The sequence below is a fragment of the Andrena cerasifolii genome, chromosome 5 (genome assembly GCF_050908995.1).
Source record: "Andrena cerasifolii isolate SP2316 chromosome 5, iyAndCera1_principal, whole genome shotgun sequence".
Taxonomy (NCBI): Eukaryota; Metazoa; Arthropoda; class Insecta; order Hymenoptera; family Andrenidae; genus Andrena; species Andrena cerasifolii.
Genome location: NC_135122.1, coordinates 5226883 through 5247455, shown reverse-complemented (window position 1 = coordinate 5247455; position 20573 = coordinate 5226883). Strand labels below are relative to the sequence as shown.

The following is a 20573-nucleotide window of genomic DNA, read 5'->3' as shown; positions in this document are numbered from 1 at the left end:
TACAAATGCGAAAATCGACTTACAACACTGATTCTTAAAACCTCCAACGTTGTCATTCGTTTCTTTTGGTACTAAGGTCGAAGCCAGATATATTGGTCGGTGAATTCGTTTTCGCGAGCAGCGATCGAGGAGAAATCAACCGTGGATTTGTCAGTTGGAGTTGCTAGGCCCTCGCAGGGTATGCTGGGGTAGCTGGAACGCTGCTCGGCTCCGCCTGAACCTAGCCGTCTGTTATTTATTCTTAGCGTAGTAGTTCTGTGCGTTACGAAGCTATGCGTAGACCAATTCGAGATGAAGCTATCGAGAAAGAATCAATGTTCTGACCAATAAAGTTCCTGAACTTTTTCGGAGCTAACGCACACCTATTCTGATGTGTGCACTTCTACGCTGAGAGCTCGGTTTGGCCTACACGCCAGAAGCTCGGCACTATCCCCACCACTTCTGGCTCGCTCTTGTTCTGCGAAGGCGAGAGCGAGATGGAACGAGAGCGAGTCAGAAAACGTTGAGAAAAGGAGCACCGAGGCAGATAAACGGTGTGGTGGGAGAATAAGGTCGAAAATCGCTGATTTTGGGAATTTTCGCGATTCTCAACCTTATTCTGCGATCTTTAACGTTTGTAGCTCGGAGCAACGTCAACCGATTTTGATGAAATTTTAGGCACGTATACAACTTACTGCAATCTACAAACGGTTTTTTTTTAATTTTCATTACAAGCTCACAAAAAAAGTTTAAAAATCGACCTTTACTATTCTTTTCGCTATTCCAACCAAATACATTTCTTTTCAAAACGACGAAACGCGTCAGTTAGCAAACTAATCCTTCTAGCTTCTCAAAAAAACTCAAGTTGTTTGGACCAATTCTAAAAAAGTTATGCGATTTTAAAAAGTGTCCGAATATTAATGCGAGCCACTGTATCTGGCTTCGACCTTAGCCATTTATACCCTTAAGTTGCACTTACAATAACGACTTTAAAGCTCCTTTGAAACTCACAAGAAAATTACTACTCCCTTGCTGCGAAGGAAATGCAGAAATTTCATCTTCTCCCGTTGCAGATCTCCGCTGCATTTAAAGAAAGCAAAGCATAAGAATTCTCCTTAATCCTCGCGAATTAGTCTGGTACTGGTTATTATATGGTGCTCTGTTACCTGGTTTCCTAGCAAAGTGAAACCCAGCCGTTCGACTGATCGTTCAATTAAGGCGAATACCTATCAAATTAGCGGCCCATCGGCATTAATAACTTATTTAAACGCGAACGGGAACGGACGGCTTCAGAGACGTTTACGGTGGCGATGGTGGCTGCCGGTTTCCGCCCGTCAGAGGACAGATTAAAATCATCACTGGTAATGATATATCGCGTACCTGGCTCGTGCTCGGAGATCTGTCGCGACCCCATGGCGAACGTTCTCGAATGGGACGCGATTGTCAGCGCCGGTCATCGTTAGAGCTCCACTTTCTATTGGTCAATTAGTATAGCTGTTTAAGGAGAAGTTGGCTGCCGCGCGGCACCGGCGCGGCGTTCATTCTTGCGCAAGTGAAATCGCTACACTCCGGGAGAGACTCGGGGACGAACAAACAACCACGCGGATTTGTACGAATGTTCCCGTACTCCTTCCTGCCGTTCTGTCATCGGGCACAGAAGAACCAGTATCGCGGTCCGTGTTTACACATCGCGAGTCGATTGCGTGCGTGTACCAGCGGCCACCCGATACTCCAGATAGACGACAGAAATCCAGATGCATGGCATACGGACGGACCAAGGTCTACGCGGGCATAAATTATCGGAAGCGTAATCCCGATTGTAATCTCTGGAATTCTGGATAGGCCTTCCGGGTATATCGGGGATGCTCTGCCGGAAGTCCCTACCTCATCGCTCTCTCCTTTCTCTCTGCTCCTTCTTCATTGTCTCTTTCTCAATGCTTTATACGACCCTTCCCGTTACCCTTTCTCCCTCGCCTGCTCTCTCTCTCTCTCTCTCTATCTTTCTCTCGTTTTACGCGTTCCTTCTTCCCTCCTTCGCGCCTCGGGGTAACGACATACATCCCCTAATAAATCTATCTGCCATAAATCGTCGGCTAATTTGAGCAGACGACGTAGGCTGGTTTTATTCGACAGTGAGATCTAGAATTTGGCAGTGCAACGCAAGTCGAATGGTTTTCCTCAATATGTTTGGAGATTTTTAATAATAATCTGCAGCTAGTTTTTAATTTAGGTAGTTGACCATTTGGTTTTGTCAACTATCTAAATGAACGATTACAGAAAATAACGTGTGATCAATTACACAATTACAGTTTAATCGTAACTTATAATTTGTAAATAGATTACATTTTGCCCAACTCTGCCCGAAGCTCCCTTAATTAATCTCCGGATCAGCTTACAATACTAACAAATTAACCAACGAAGGAGCCACTAAAACGCCTAATTCCCGACTTAACCAACAAGTGTGCTCGCTACTCCTTCGCTTCGATTTACATCGCTTATCCTAATATCACCCGCCCCTCCCCCACTCTAAGAGCACGCCTATGTATAATTCACGCGAGCAGGACAGTTGCATTGCATAGGCTTCCTATTAATTAGGGTCATGCACCGCGGACATAGATCAGTCCCGGTGTCGAGTAGCCGTTTGTGCCTGAGTGCACCTACGGCTGTTCTCACCCTCGCTTATCCAAGTCGAGATAGAGAGGAGCATTTATATATTTTTCAGGGCAGACAATTATTTAAGTGGAGTGTAATAGCGGGCGATCGATTAGACGCCTATCATCGGCAGCGAGTCAGTGGCATAAAAGCTTCGTAAATGGAGCGTGCCAGCGCGGCGGCAAGCGTGCAGTTCCCGGAAACTGGTGCCCTACGTAAATACAGGGTCTCCGCGCTCATTCCCCGTTCTAGCCGCTTTTTATCCGTGTTTAATTAAAAAGTAGTCGTGGATCGGCCGACCCGCGTATATACCTGATTAACGTCCATCGTGCGCCTGCGAATTTAGAGATTAATGGCCGCGACGAACGCCGCCGACAGGAAAGAGCTTAATGCGTGCACGCGGGTCGAGAAAAAAGGGAGGAACGATGTCGATCCGCCGACGATGGAACGATGATTATACGGTGCACCGTAATCAGAGTTCAGCAGAAAAATGATCCTCTACTTTCCGCCGGCGTAAAGAAACGGAATGATAAGTTTACGTATATACCTATACCCGTCTCCGTCTGTCAAGCTCCTGGACTTCCTACCGGGACCCGAGGAACGAGGCTGAACTATTTCCAATGTCCTTAACATTAACGCAAATCCGTTTCAGTATTTACAATATCATATTAATTATCATCATCGCGATGCTAATTAATCGACTAACTTGCAGCCGACAAATTGGGCCGCGCAATCACATTAATTTCGCGTAAAATCGATTCCGTCGACGCGGCTGTTCCCAGGTCGAAAGATCGTGTGCAGGAGTAAAAGTTGCGGCCGGGACGCGGGGGGGTCGAGGTGGCAGGCCTTCCAGAGGCAGACGGATAGTTGAAAATGCATTACCGCGGCCGCGGCATATGGCGCGATGCACGCATGACTCGTCAACAGGGCAGAATGATAATTATGCATCGCACGCCATACGTAATGGCGCGGCTCTTACCGGCACATCAAGAAATTAATAATTAGCGTGAGGTGGAGCAGGCCGCGCGCGAGCGAGAGTTACGTCACGGTGCACTTAATTAAAATAGAACGGGGCGCGAAGACCGCGGGGGTGAGCTTTCGTTCCTTCGCGTACCGCTCGTTTCGAACGATTAAAGCGTGCACGAAATTTAGTGAGATCAATGAGACTCGATGCCGAATTTCGCTTGCGCCGACCCAGCGAAGCGACGCGTCGATGTGGACGCTACTTGCAAGGGAACATCCCGAACACGGAAATTCAAAAGATTCTAAAACTTTGTGAATATGTAGGGAATTACCTCCTGATTACAACGCAATTTTTGTTTACTGCCCAAATTCACTCTAAGGGAGTGTAAATTCACCACTGATAACCAGGTTATCTTCCGATTTTGTGTTATAACTCGTGCACTGTAAAATAATTTTTTTACCAAATGCTAGATCTAATTAAAATAAGAGACTTCTGTCTTGAAACTGTTTTTCTATCTCTTACAGTTCGCGAGTTATAACACAAAATCGGAAAATAGCCGAATTTTTAGGGGTTGATTTCACCCCCTTCGAGTGAATTTGGGCAGCAAATAAAAATTGCGTTGTAATCAGGGGGAAATCCTCTACATATTTACAATGTTTCAGAATTTTTTGAATTTTTGGGTTCGGGATCTTCCCTTGTTAGGTACATCCAGAAATGACGTTGGAGCGTGTAATATTCATGGATAATTCTCGGCTTATGTTTCGATGTTTTTCATTATACACGTTTTGTATATTTCGAAAAAAGAATTCTAGATGCATGTATGTTGTTGGTTTCCAGGAGTCAGAAGGCCAGAAGACGAATAATGGAATCCAGTACAGCCTGCATTTGCTCTATTCTAATGGTGAGTAATAAACTATATTATCTATGATTTATTAAGATTGAAAGCTCGTTCAAAATGTTATGAAATTATAATTAGCAGTGTCGTAATAAAAAATAATTTGGATTGACGATTCTTAGCACTTATTTATTACACTAAATAAGACAACTAAAGATAATTATAATAATTAAGATTATTAAATTATTTTTAACTTGTTTTCTTTAGCTTATTAAATTTAACTTACCGGGAAACACCGGGTTCAGACATAATTCAGTTTATATAAATATTAAAGGGGATTAGGGATTAGACATAATTCACTTAATATAAATAGGAAATCCTGAGCTTCGAAAATGTAAAACTTACGCAGCATGAAAGCTTCTAAACCCAAGTGATGACTCTCCGTAGTAACTCAACACTTTAAATCACATTTTCCTTGCATGAGGTCCTAATTTTTAAGAAAAATAACTATTTTTGCGACATGCTGAATAACCTTTCGATTCTATTCCCAACTAAACAAGTACAATAACACTCGAAGAAAATTCTGTTCAGTTATTACAATAATATTCGTCAATAACATATGCAGAATCCTTAGAAGACTACAAAAACCCAAGCGATGTACCTACATCGTAAATAAAATATAAAAGAAGCAATGAACAAATCACAGAAATCTATTCGACAATCTTTTAATTTTTAGTAACAGTAGATTTTAAAATGGAATATTATTTTCCCACCTACAGTCTTAATCATCAACCACTTATTCGTCCGCGTAGCTAAATGGCCCCCGTTCGCCTAAAACGGCCCGGTTTCCCAATCCGTTATCGCGGAAAAGTGTGACGCTCGAGGAACATCCCGAGTCAATCTGTAAACGCGAAGTGTTCAAGGGGAGTTGGCCGCGTAATAGCCTCGTCCGAAGCGACGATGACGGTCCATCAACATTCCGCGCAGACACCCGGTCTCGCAGGGCCGCTAAAAAGCTGAGGAACTTTCGAGGGCCGAGCGCAACAGAGACATATTTTATGTCACTGGACCCGGGCCCGGCAAAAAGGGTTTAGCTTCCGTCCTGAAGAAGCGCCCGAACGTCTGTGCGTGAACGAAAGAAGGAAAGGGGAAACGCGGCGAAAAGAAAGCAGAAGAAGCCGATGATCTAGAGGTGGTCCAAGCAACAGACCCACCAAAAACGTGCTCGCATTATGAACATATTAAAAAGCCGCAAGGCGCTATATCTGCGGGGCCCGGCTCCAATGGTCCTCCGCTCTGTGCGCATGTATGTATGTACGCCGGGAACAACATGAGCCTCCATGGTGTTTTCTTTATCTTCATTTCTTGCCGGTTCCCGTGCCTTTTTCTCTCGCGACTATCTTCCCCTCATTTCTTTTCCGTTCCCCTTTTCCCGCCCCCTTCAGCCGTCCCCCTTTCTCTTGTCTGCGGTTTATACCACAGGCCTTCTTGCCGCCGCTGTTACGAGCCGATCAATCAATGCGGGATTTTTGCGTTGGTAGAGCTGGCTGAGGGGCCGCACTGCCATCTATGGACACTAAAACGTGTCGCCAACATCACAGACAAGAAATAACTAACTGTTACGAACTATGGAATACCTATGAGTACCTCGGAGATCGTAGATCCCCCTGTTTCTAGCTACTACTTTCGTTGCACTATCCGCAACTCCTACCGACGCTGCTCGCAATCCCGTCTACGTCCAATGACGTCTTTGCCTCCGTTCGCTGTCACGTAATTTCCCTCGTATTTTCCCCAGCCTGCCCGGGAACTCTTGCCGCTGGACAGATTTGTGTATTGGAGTTTGATTCCATTCGAAATATTCTTCTGTCACCGTGGGAGTCAGTTAGGACCCCTTTGCTGATAGAATTTCGTGAAACGATGTACATACATATTTATTTCCTCGAGCTAGTACTTTTGCAAGTTAATGCCAGGTATCAAGGTGTGCAATACTTCAATAGACACAGATAATAATAATTTTATTCATAACGTGGAATTGATTTCAATCACAGTTTGCATTGTTTTATTATGGCACATGGACAAGGAGATGTTTGGATTACAATTTTGCATAGATTGCTCTATTTTGTAAATTTTATTCCATAAGCCTCGAAGTAAATAAGCTAGGTTTATATCAGCGTTTATTAAACAGTAAAGTGGCTACAGAGTATCCCCACTGTATGCACATTCGATGAATACGAACTCACAGGCAATGATAGTTCCAAAAAAAGGTAACCGATGCAGACAAATAATGGTTGTCACGGAGCCCATGCGTCTTCTACCGAAGTACCGTTTATGCCCTTTAGAGTGGATCGGTAGATCGGCGCGGCTCTGATTTATGCGATGACTCGAGGATCGGTTTTCTGGTCTCCCAAGACGCGTTCTATAAAAGTTTCATGCTCGAAATGCTCTAACATTCGGGTCTTAAGGTAGGCTCTCGCTATGCCTCGCCGCGGCGCAACTTCTTTTCGCACTCACATCTAGGCTCGCGTCGCCTCGGGTTTTGCATACCTGCAGTTATCTGAGCTTGCCTCGGTTCATGTGTTTGGTCAGGTGGTCAGAGAACCCCTTGCTTCCTCTTTTAGTGGTCACCGAAAGCGGTGGCATTGCATCCACTCACACTACGCCTGTCCTCGGCTCGCCTCGCCTCTCTTCCTCACGATATTCTCGAGGAAGAATCCGCGGCTCGGAGTCGCGCCGAGGCGAGGCGAGAGGCAGCGTGAGTGAAATAGTCAAAACACATAAGAAAACTATTGGAAGAATAAAATGAGCCGAGGCGAGGCGTAGCGAGAGCCTACCTTTATACAACCAGGACAAATTGACGTAAATTCGCATTCGTGTAGCTCTTATCATCCTCACTGATAGTTACTCTATCGAACGTCACATCGCCGCTCATTCATCCGGGCAGTCAATCTATAATCGGATAATAAGTAAGCAATGTAATCTACTGTCAAAGTGTTGGCAGTGTAGCTCCGTATGAGGCTCTACTCCTTTTTCTCATCACTCCCTCCTGCGGTTTGTCATCCTCTTCATTCTGCTTCTTCTATGCCGGTTCTTCGTCTCCTTTCTGCTCACCTCTTTGACGACTTTACGCCTCCTAAACGGAGAGAAGCGTATACCGAGCTAAACGAAGACGAGCACACGGAGGCAGCGGGTACTCCGAAGAAGAAGGACGCGGAGGACTGCTCCTGAGCGGTTGGACCGCAGAATATTGCAGCTCGTAATAAGAGCGCCGCTGATTAAGGATGCCGATCGGAGGAATGAAATGGGTGGTGTCTGCTTCTTCGATGACTTCTTACCCATATCGAAGTTGATCGCCTAGTTATGCTAATACGAACAGACCTATCTGCCTCCTCTCAGCGGGACTTGGCACGCGATCCTGCTTCTTACGCCGCTTCTTCCCGATCTTTTACCTTTATTGTCGTAGCTGGTGGCATGATCCCCAGTCGCCGCAATGTCCGTGATAAATGCACATGCGTACACGTGGGTATGTACGTCGCTGCCTCGTGCTGGTAATCGTGCTTGCTTAAGATGCATCGGTGCACTTGCATAAATGAATTTACTTGCTCCGCGGCTGATTTTATGCTGCCTTGTTTACATACCGAGCTTCAAGAATGGAGAGAATCTTCGTTATTCGATGAACCGGATACGTTTTCTAGAGTACCACGTTCCTTGCCATTATACATTACGAAAGGGCGCATAAAATGTACAACGGGCTTAAAAGTGGCGTAGTCTTCTACGCTGCGCTGCGAGCTTTTCTCGCGTAAATTCATAGAATTTTCAAACGCACAGAAATTTACGATTATGAATGAAAATTTTAAAACACTGATTAGAGTTACGTGCTCTGTCATTTGCGCTTGTAATTCAGAAATAGACAAAACGTAGAAAACGTGTAAGCAATTATTGTTAGCTGACGATAATTACATACATTAAGATATGATCAAAGTTTCGTGTAAAAAAATATAAGTACTTATTTAATTTAATAAACTACATAGAAGTAAAATATTACAAGATACTAGTGGTGATATATTAAACTCATAATTCAATATGTGAAATTAGTAAAATTTTAGGAAATATCGTCAAAATTCTACTTTGACTTGTATTACAAGATAGCTATGCAATTTCAGCTTGTGGGTAGTGAGACTTCTTTCCAGCTGTCCATAGCTATCTACTACGTTCAAAGTACAATATTTCAAGTTCAGCAGTAGAATTTCTAAAAATGAATAGGCTAATGAGAAAATTAATTTAATTACTGCCGCGTTACGTTACGAAAAATTACATATCTACATTAAAGAATGCAGTAACTACTATAATAAAGAAATATAATAATTCCTAGAAACCACTTACGCTTAACGCTTTAATCTACCGAGAAATAATTGAAATTTCCACGGCACGGTTGAGAGTTTGTTTTCAATCGAGTCGCATAATCGACGTGACCGTAATAAATCCCAACATCACCACTCTTTAACCGTATAGATACCGGGGGATAGGCGGGGTAGTATACAAGTATCTTCTGGCAAAGCCGCGACGGTTTCTCGAGGTAATTTGTGAGCTAGTTTCGGGCAGAGTATCGTAATCCACGGTAACGTTATGCGGCGTGAGCCTGGCCCGTAGTAGCCACCGCGCCTGGCAGTCTTATGTCGGGATTACTGGGCTTACCGGATACGCGAGACCGGAAGCCACGGGGGTATCTGTCCAAAATACTCCCCGGGATTACCTGGCGCACCCTCTGCAAGGTAGCGAACGGTTTCGAAAACTTCCTACGTCGGAATGTGTATGTACGTACGTGCGCGTCGAACGTACCGCCGATAACAGATAGTAACGACGCGGTAATACACACGAAGGCTGGTCACGTGACAAAATTGCTCGTTCCGGGTGGTAATAAATTACGAATGCCGAGCTATTTCGCCGATAATAACAAATTAATCTGCCGTTAATGGCGGCAATTTTGTACGATTACATTGTCGTCCTTATAAATTTCAATGAGAGCTTGCAGCCCCCATTAGCCGCGAAATAAGTCCCCTTTTTGTATCGCGCGAACCCTGTTAAGTTTGAAGTAGCCGATGCTTTTTGGAGGGACGTGCGGGGATCGTTTAAGTAAATTCGCGAGGATTAATTGTTGAACCTTTAAAGGGTAAATCCGCAGTGATTGGGAGTGTCGCGAGAATTCCGCGAGCTCTCCGAGGGTATTCGTTTAATTGAAGCGGTGGCGTTTAGCTGCGCGGTGATTAAATTCTTCGAAGCAGCGCAAACCGAGGAGTCCCAAAAAGTAGAGCCGCAAAAATAATTAACGCGCTACACGTACAAGAATTTGTCGTCCTACCATGCAGTTCGTTGCATAGCGATCTTCTCGGTGAAGTCGGTACTGGGCCGTTCAAAGTACGGGCTGGGCCCATGCAAAAACAGCGGAGATTGTGCATACGTCCCCGGGGATGCGATCGGGCCTCTTGCCTCGTCGTCCACCTTAAATGCTCCTTAATATGTAAGTTTTTCTGGGACAGTCCCTTTCTGCGGCGCCGAACTTGTCAGAATTTGGACTCGTTTCCGTATTCGTCGTATTCCATGCACATCCGTCGCAAATGCCTGCGCGCAACGCTCTTAACTTAATGGGCCTTCTTACCGGATAACTGAAAAACTAGCGGGCTAAATTGAATAAGGAGCAGTGTTGTCTTTAAATTAGCCCGAGAAAACAGTATTACGAAAATGTTTTCGCTTCCAAAGTGAAAGTTACTATTTTGTGTTCAAGGGGTCGCGCTCAGTCAGGAGGCCGAAAAAAGGGTAGTCTTTGGAAAGTTTTTACTCAAAAGCTATAACACATTTCTGAAAAAATCTTTTTTCCTTTCAAGGATTGCATCTAGTACCGTGCATCGTATTTTTTTTATTTAAAAATATTTATCAATAGCTGAGTTATTGTCTATCATTCGAAGGTTCTCTAAAAATAAAGGCTTCTGCGGTGACCACTGCTGCTCGAAAGTCGATCATCTAAAATAAAAAATTCAAAAGAATTTACTTATTATATTATATTATCTAGTATTTGAACGAAGAATTTTTTTATCCGATGCTTAGTTTTCTTGTAATTGACGAAAATCAGGCACGATTTATTATAAAATTGAATAACCTTTATTGGTTGTGCTTGTAATATTATCCATTTGCATAATTTTCAAGAATCGTATAGCTGCATATTTTATGCTTGCAGTGTGAATATCAACCTACACCAATTTTTACAAAATCTGGATTTAAGTTTTCTCATAGATGCTTGTTATTATTTCTGTTACAGGCGTCAGACAAGTGCAGGATATTTACGTGAGGCTCATTGACTCCGCTACGAAACAAGTAAGCAGCTATGTCTCTGTTTGTTTACATTTTATTCGTGGTTGCTTGAAAATACATATAATTTATATAGATACCACATTTACGAAAATAATGTTATGAACATTCGCGTTATAAGAATATGGAAAATAAGGATAATTCAACTAATTATATTTACATGCATCCATTTAAAATCCTCATATTATCACAAGTACTAGAAAGATCTAATTAAACACATATAAATAATTCAATTTCGTAGAGATTTGATTGAAATTTATTTAATTGCAGACAGCTTTCCTATCACGACAATTCTTAATAATAACAATGATTCAATTACAAAAAATCTCTACTATTGCAATATAGGGCTAATAACTGCACACTGCAGACATCATGGTCCATTGAAAATTGAAACCAGGATTGATGTAAGATAAATTCAAATAGAAGCGCCAGTATTCCGCCTCACCATTAAGGAGGGATTCTCGTGTAACAGCCCCCAAAAGTAATTGATATTTCTTTTCTTTTTTTAAACTATTGTTAATATTGTATGATACTCTTTAGGGATATAAGGAGGCATTATTAAACTTGCAGATTTTTTTTTTAGTCGATCCTTCTTATTATTTAATAATCATTGTGGAATCTCGTTGACCCCTTCGACGATGTTGGTGGTACGTGCAGCACCTATCACAGTCCTCCGATTGCAAAGAGAAGAAAATTTTCTTAAAGTTAGATAGTTTACACTGGGACTGAACATAAAATTAAAAAATTAGTTTTTATTTATAACACTATATTCATCGATATAAAGTAAACTTATTAAAGGAAAAAAGCTACTTTTTATCCAAACACTATAACGGTTTAAATTTTGTCTCCCTTAATTAGGGTGAGTCCCAGCGTAAACTATCTAACTTTAAGAAACTTCTGTTTCATTTGCAATCATATTTCTGTGGCAGCTGCTACACGTACCTCCCGCCAACAGGAGTTACATCGTCGAAGTGGTTGGCAATATCCTACAATAATTAATAAATAATTAGAAGGTTCGACATAAAAAAAAATAAATCCTGCAAGCTTAAAAATACCTCCTTATACCCCAAAAGAGTTTAATCCAATATTAGCAATAATTTACACAAGAATCCCCTCTTAAGGCTGCACGGCAACTACAAATCGAATCGTTTTTAATGTCACTTTAATCGTCGGAAACATTTAGACAGAATCAATCCGTGAATCGTCGCAGACCTTTTCTCTCGGTCGCTGTTTCCACGCGATGGGTCTCTTCCAAAGTAGATGCAGTGACGCGTTCCTACCGCTGTTATCATCTGAGCTACAAGCACTTAATTTTCCGGGGGGTTGGTTCCTACCCCTTCGGGGAAAGCAGCCACCGCCACGAGCCTGCCCAATCCTGTTATCTGCGCCACGTGGCGAACACTGCGCACGGTCGGCGAACCACGTGTTGTGAGCCTGTACACAGGACCGTAGATTCTCGCGCAGTGATAGGGGCGCAAAGAAGGATCATAACCTTCGAGCAAACGCAAATACGCGGGCCGATCAGCAGCCCCGATAAGTCCTTTATGCGTTCGAGGGTGCTCTTTCGACTGCGACGCCTTCCTACGGATCGCCTTTCGCGCTTACGACGTGTGCGCGATCTAACGGCATCGGGAACGTCCGATGAAATGCAGAGATACAAGGAATAAACAAACACACGATGGGTGGATGTTAGAATTTCTTATGAATGACCCGGTTTGTTTTGGAAGGTATTGAGCTTACACATGAATTGTTTTTTTATGTTAATAGGGGGCGGGGGAAGGGTGGAAGGGGATGGGATTTCAATGAAACTTCGTGTTAATGTAGAGAATATTGGAATATGCAAGGAGCAATTTATTTTTCTATAGAAATTCACTGCGAAGGGGTGAAATCAGTTCTTAAAGTTATCGCGTTTTTCCGGTTACTTAATATACAGTCGGTGTAAAAAGTATTCGTACAGCGACCAATTTAAAGTAAATCTTTGTATGCCCATGTAAGATTTAAAAATTCGAATAGACTTAAAATTTATACTTCTGCATTTAAATTACATCTTAATTCGTAAAACTTGATTTTCAAGTGAATTTTTCCGGTGATTTATTAATCTATTGATTAAGGAACTGTTAGAATTTTCATCGAATCACAGAATCGTGAACTGAAAAATCCCACTATTTAAATGGGATGACGAGTTTCATTGTCCTGAGATTACTCTACTCCTTTAACGTGGCCCTAAAACAAAAACTTTCCAGAGGTGGAAACGAAAACTCGCGTGAATTTTTTTTTATAATACATCAACTTGTCGCGTAAGATGTAACGAGCCCAAAAGGTATTTATATGTAAAAAAAAAAGTTTTGCAGAATCGACGCGGGTAAAGAAAATTTCAGAATTGCGGGTATGCCCTTACTTCAAGTAATTTTATGCATAGTATAGGGTGAAGTGGAGTTCGTAGTACAGGGGTGTGTGTCTATTGCGAAGGAGATATACCTACTTTCTTGAATTATTTTGTTTCGTGTCGCGACCCCCAGACCTAAGTGCCTATAGGTACCTGCACCATTTTAGGAGATTAAATCATCTTGGGGTTGGTCGGTTACCGAGGTAAGAAGAGCAGTAGGGAGAAGAAAGAGGCGGCTGAGGACGAAGAGGGTTGGGGAAACAGACCTGATGTTAGTTTTAGCTGATTAAATTACTAAGCCGCGGTGGCCTTGCGCCGGCAGAGACCGTTCCTCAATTCGCGATCCATTCCTTTTATTAATCGGTTCCGAGTTGTCGTGAAGCTGAATATCTTTAAGGAACGACCGATCTGTGCGTTAAACTACGCCTGAAAGTGTATGGGAGATCACGTAGAGGTTTCAAAATAGACGACGTCGCGGTCGGCACAAGTCTTAGGTAGCAATAAATCATAAACAGCCCGTACGAAGTATACGTTTTTATTACATTGATATATTTTAATATATTGATGAAGGGAATGCTGGGGATTAAATTCAGATTCTTGTCTAAAAGCAGAAACAATTACAATGGTCACACTTTTAGTGTAGGTACTGTTATGACATATTAAATAATGCTGTTCAGAAAATTCTAATATAAATTATTTGAATGTTGACAGTGGAAAGCTTAGAGTTACAAAATTCTTATCAATTACAAGTTTTACATATTCATCTTTTCCTTTTGCTTAAATCATAATTGTGAAAAAGGTAAAGTCTTTATATTATTACCTTTCTAATAATTTTGATAGATGTAATAATGGAAGGTATAAAATTGTAAAGACCGAATGATTCACAAATTCAAATAACTTACACTCCATAAATGAAATAAATTTAACAAGATTGCAGCATCATTAATCACAGTAGAATAATTAGGGTAAAATACGAACCTTGCCTTAACAGGGCCAATTTTAGAATAAAAATATTTCTTTGTAATGACTATACAACACAATAATAATAATATACAGGTGTGTACTTTGGAACGGTCTTCGTAAACAATTCATTGCACTTGCCACTAGTTTCATTGAAAATGCGAAGAATACAGCTCGCTTTAGGATTGGTAGAAACATCGGTAAAAGAATGAAACGGAATCTTGAAGGGAGTAAACGCCTCGATAGTTCTCGAGAACGATTGTCCACGAGGAAAAGAAAAGCGGAAGTGATAGATGCCGGGATACCCTTTTCGTCTCTATGGAGGAATCGTGCCAGTAAAGGGAGTAGAAAGTTGGATGGGGTGGTGGGATCGAAAACGAGAAAGGTGCAATTTATACATCAAAGCCTCGATTGAACGCGTCTCCTCCATTCGGTTAAAGTGAGAGGAAGACATACAGACACGAGAATCGATATATATTTACTCTGTTCATGTATGGAGCTCCGCGCAACAACTCGTACGAAGTGTTTAGCAAATCTGGGTTGACGTAGTTCCGACTGTCTGCCCCGTCCTGCAAAATTAACAAACGCCAAGTGTTCCCTGGATTAAAGCTTTGGAAACTGAAGGAAGGCATGTGTCACACAAACGCATATAGAGAAAGACTACTTGAGAAATTCTGGACACGCGATGTTCCTAGTCGATAATAGATCATAGCACAAAATATTAAACCAGACACTTTTGGAAAATAACGGCAGTAGTTATTGGTATCACTAGGATCAGAACGATTCCCTATCTAAAGTACTACCTGTGTCAAAATGATGGGGTTAATAAACGTGTGTACATACAAAGATTCGTTTTTAAGAAAAGGTTCGATTTACAATTAGTTAATCGTTGGGTTCTCTTATTTATATTTGCGTTTGAAAGGATTCAATTCAAGATTATCCAAGTTTCGAGAACTTTCTTAAATGTATTGCACAGGTTTTATGAGATGAAATATAATAAACTTCTAGAATCTTGCTTTGTAACATCTCTATTCAGACTTGATTAATTAGTAATATAAAGAGATCACGAAACGTTCAAAGCATTTCATACTTTCGAAATACTATTTTTATAATAATGCACAACAAATCAATAACACTTACTGTTCGTTATAGCGAAGTTTCATAAGTGAACTACTATATAGCTACGGCTTACGAATTCCAATTCAGAAATATGACCGAGTTCTTCGAAACTGAATCAAGTGGTCGGCTATAAATCCGCAATAATTTGCTACACCAAGCTGACTACTAAGCTCGCGACGAGGCCCTCCTACCCTTAAGCTGTTCTTCAATTTCTTCGCTCCTGGTCGAGATACTTATCTATATCTGCCTCCGCTCGGCAGAGCGGCGGAAAGTCCGGGAAGCACTCTCGACGAGAAGCCGGCGTGGGAGGGAAAAAATGCGGGATGTCGAGAACTGGCGTGCGTTCCTCGCTGAAATTTCCAGAAAAATACGAGCAGCTTTCGCAGAAAGAAACGAGTATCGTGCAGCCGCGGCTGAATGGCGCTAACAACGTGCGTTGTAAACGCTCGAGAACGAACTTCCGGCCGGGAAGAGGTAGGGAGAAGGATGGGAGGGCCAGAATGCGCTTTTTCGCAGGATTAAAAATGCTAAATGGTAATTAGTTCCGGGGATAAAAAAGCACTTACAGGGAGCGGGTATGGGGAAAGCAGCGGACCGCGTACCGCCGTTATTCTGAATGAATGAACAACAGGAAATTGTACCTAACCCTTTTAAGCTCCAACTTCTATCCACCGCTGGAGATGATCAGTCGGAACTTTCCTTTTTTTCTCCTTTTTTTTTTCGCAAAACACCACCCGCGGGAATTCAGGAAAGACTCGAGAGAAGAATTTCGTGGAACGTCATGGTGATATTACCGTCCATATATTTCGCTCCCCTAAATCGATCGTCGATATCGAGCTAATGTTCTCGTATCTTCATCGCCGTCCGAAACGTCTGCTGGAGGACAGATATATTCACGATTCGCGATCGAGGGACGGCGAAACTTTTTGGTAATCCTTAAACATTACCAAATCGAATTGGTATCAACCCCTCCTGAGCGCCGAGTAGTCGCGTATAATACTGAAATATGAGTATTTAACTATAGATTAAGGAAATAATAAGTTTGAGATAAGTTAATCCCGAGCAGATAAGAGGAGAAAGAGAGTGTGTCGCCTATCCCTACGGCGGTGGGCATTCTTTCCAGGGGTGAGAGTAACATTGTATGCATGTTATTCGGTGGCGTGTACGTCAGGCGGCGAGGGTTGCGCAGCCGGTATAGGGGGGGATTCCCAGGGGACTTTTCGAATCGATTCGGGATGGAAATCATTACGGCAGATTTGAATGACTATCTTCGAATTTATCTGCGCTCTCCTGTGCACTTCTTCTTCCTCGCTCTGCTGCCGGTTTTGAGGGCTTGTCGCGAACGACATTACGGTTTTATTACCGAGCGTAAGGTTCTTATTTTAAGCGTGATATGCATTACGTTTCTGTGGAATGAAACGTTTAATTGTAGCTGTACCAGCGGATTTTACTCGGCTGTACCAACATTAATTTGTATGCCTCAAAATTTATATACTTCGGTGTTTAGTAGCTTTTAAATTTCAATTTAGGATTTATTTAGAATTCATGCTTGAATAATTGAAACCTGCAGTTTCTCTAGTACTTTAGTTGAATCAGAAGAATCGCGGTTTGATTGCACTTCAAAATATTTTATTTGGAGAAAGTAGCTCATTGAAAGTTTATCGTTTTTATTAAATGAATCATCGATGATTTTGTTTTGATTGGAGTCAATTGATAATGGAAAAAAACAAACCGCTTAGACTTTAAGTACTCGCGTAATATACTATTGTGATGCGCTAAATTCATTCACCAAGATTCGCGGGTTATAAGACAAAAGAGACTGAAGAAATGTTTATCATAGTAAATACAACAGATGGTACATAAGTAAAGCCTCAAATCAGTATCATTATGACAAAATCTTATTAACGTCAGTGATCGTACATTACAGCACTATGCTACAGGCTTAAAAGCGACATATTAATAGTACGTAAATTAATACATTTACTTAATAAAATACATACCACTTTAATTATCCAAAGTATTTAACAATCTAGCATTTCAAAAGTGATCAAAGGGCGTTCATTATAAGCTATTTTCACCAAATATACAGAGTTTCCTTACAATGTATAGCTAAACTTTACCAACGTACTCTACTAATCATATTGATAAAAAAAATATACAAACAGCATCCAACATTTTAACGAGATATGAAGGATCTAAGTAAATACTATTTAACACTCCTGAAATAATTATAACACGACTCAGAATAATAAAAGCAGTATTGCTTCGTAAATAGTGTTGATAGTATAGCACAACAGTTACAGTAACACCGTTTGCATTACGTATTTTTGGTAAAATTTAATACAATGGTGGCTAGTTATTCAAGGCGTAAAGTGATACTTGCGGACTTCATATATGGGCGTGATAATGGGAACAGTAGAGAAGCTCAACGTTTGTATCGACAAACTATGCATTCCATTCCAACGTTATCCAGTCGAAGCTACATTCGTAGCAATTCATAGGTGTCTGATAGGGAATGGATCCTTTTCACTTGCTTATACTACTGCAGGTCAGACAACGCTGTAAATCAAGTTTTCCTTGCTGGAGGAGCCCATTTCGAACACTTCCTCCAACATGCGACTTTAAAAGGCTGCAACTTCGAAGGGAAGCATTCACGGATATATGTTTGCGTGACACTTCTTACCAATATTATCAGAAGAGTACGCTGGTGAAGTTCGGCCAAAGAGTTTAGGAGCACCCTGTGTAGGTTAATGCAGATTGCCAGAAAATTGCAAATTGACGGTGTAGGTGCGATAACGCTATTAGTCCTTCGTAAGTAATTCCCGTGGGAATTGGAGGGCAGCGGGGAGGCCCAAACGTTTCTACTGGGACTAAAGGGCAACGGAAGAAAGGCCCCCGAGGGGCTGATGCTGACTGGTCGCATCCCTAGAACGAATCGTCTGACGTTGCCTCCATGCTCCCTCTGCTTACTTGAGCCTGCTACCCCTTGAGACATCCGACGACATAACCACGTGATATTCAACGAATAAATGCGCCGGTGAAAGAGATATAACGCCAATGCGGCCTCTTCTGGGACGCGTCGGTTATGGAAGTAGCTCGTAGGCAACAAGACGCTACTCGACTAATTGCATTTTAATCTCTATTGGGACGTTGAACCGACCCTTTTCTAACCTTGAACTACTTTTCACGGAATTAAGTGGAGTACTGTCATACCGTTGGAATTTAATCAATAACAAAATTCAGCAATATACAATTACCACATGTTTATAAATTTAGTAAAGTACAACCAACCCCTAGAAATGGAATATATATATATACACATTGTTTGGATAGAAAGATGAAAATTGAAGTTGGAAAATTAAAAGTAGAAGTTACTTGTGAAATAAAAAATGCATGATAATTTATTGTTTATATTATTACAACTATTCGTGACTGTAGCCAGATGCAACATGCAGTGCCTCGCATTAATATTCGGACACTTTTTAAAATCGCATAACTTTTTTAGAATTGGTCCAAACAACTTGAGTTTTTTTGAGAAGCTAGAAGGATTAGTTTGCTAAATAACGTATTTGGTCGTTTTGAAAAAAATGTATTTGGTCGGAATAGCGAAAAGAATAGTAAAGGTCGATTTTTAAACTTTTTTTTGTGAGCTTGTAATGAAAATTACTATTCTTTTCGCTATTCCAACCAAATACATTTCTTTTCAAAACGACGAAACGCGTCAGTTAGCAAACTAATCCTTCTAGCTTCTCAAAAAAACTCAAGTTGTTTGGACCAATTCTAAAAAAGTTATGCGATTTTAAAAAGTGTCCGAATATTAATGCGAGCCACTGTAGGTATCTGTATTTGGCTAGCCCCAGAAGAAAGTAACTACAGATCAATTTCAGTACATGCGCCCGTATGCGTTATCGAGAAGATGCGTTGCTCGCTTTAATGGCAATGAAAACAAGTAAGAACTTAGCGGCTCGCGAGAATGAACGATGTGGTAAAAAGTAATTGCTTGAAATTGTTCGTAAGTGCGACAGGTACGTAAAATCAACACATGTCGTACCAGTGGTAATGGCCACTAAGCAAATAATATCGCATGCCGTATCACAAGCTCTACACGTACATGACCTACCCGATGGTCGTTACGTGTGTAAACAACAATTATTATACACCAGTGACATCTGCCTCCTGCCAAAGATTATGCAAGCAATGCCATTACCTTTAAACAACTTTATGCGTTTCTTTAGAAACAGTAACGCGTGTATTTTAACCAATTGTTACTCCAAATACGCGTACTTATGAATGAATAAGCACCTAGAAGGTAAATTAAGGTTATTAACATATTCATATTTTCACAAAAAATGTAACAGTTATTTAAAGGCTAATTTTAAAAGAAGGGTACATTTTCTAACAAAGGACGTTTACACAAATACAATCAAAACAAATATTGTGAAAATAGTACTATAATAAACTCATATTCACATATCCCAATTTCAATAAAAAATCTGCACCTTCTGAAGTATTCTTATGTCTTTAGAATTTGATATTAAAACATTTCTAATTTTAGAAATTACTAGTTGCATGTTAGTACACCAGGATAAAATTAAAATTTTCTAATTTTCGGGAAAATGTCAGTTTTAATTCGTAACCAATGGTATTGTTTGGTAAGTGAAAAATAAAATCGAGGGTTAACCAATTTCTAACGTAACGATATTAAAAGTTTTACAGAAAAAGCATAAAGAATAAGCCTGTTTAGGAAGTGTAATCCCAATCTTAGAACTAGGGCCAACGAATACGGGGCAGACACTTATGTTAATTATTCCCGATACAAATAAGATTGCATGTTGCTCAACTATTAGAAGCCGTAATGGCGAAATGGCACGTAACGTTTTATGTCTCCTTTTGCTTTCCTTTTACCAGGAGCCGTGTACTTTTCCTCTTTTACTCCTCGATCCACTTCCCTTCTTTCTTCGTGTTTATTTTTGCCCCTCTATATCCTCCTGACTGACGTTTTCACTTCGTCGGGAGGGGGGGAGCCTTCGCTGATTTACCTACCGCCACGTATACAGCCATCGCGGTTCGTTTGCGTTGTAACTCGGTTATTTTATTCGTATAAATATTTGATGCCGTTCTGGAAGTCGCACCTAACTGCCGGGGCGAAATGTATTTCATATCGTTACCGACGCCCCCCCGCTATTCCGCCACTTTTGCGCGCCGACTACCAGCGCGAAACCCGATGAATTCCCTGGGACACTGTACCTCAAAGTATTTACATTTTATCGCTTATTCGCAAACTCTGGCAATTTGGGTTGTTACACGCAGCGGGAAGA

At 41.3% G+C, this 20573-nt stretch overlaps 1 protein-coding gene across 7 annotated transcripts in view; it reads left to right on the top strand.

Moving 5' to 3' along the window:
* Positions 1-20573, top strand: part of Kn (EBF transcription factor knot) — a 119822-nt gene that overhangs the window by 15131 nt on the left and 84118 nt on the right. For all 7 annotated transcript variants that reach the window (XR_013085367.1, XR_013085366.1, XM_076813037.1 and 4 more), the window contains exons 3-4: positions 4433-4496; positions 10741-10796. Coding sequence is in view for 5 of the 7 variants with exons in the window: in XM_076813037.1 (XP_076669152.1) it covers positions 4433-4496; positions 10741-10796 (120 nt within the window). In the remaining 2 variants the exon portion in view is untranslated. The remainder of the gene's footprint in view (positions 1-4432; positions 4497-10740; positions 10797-20573) is intronic.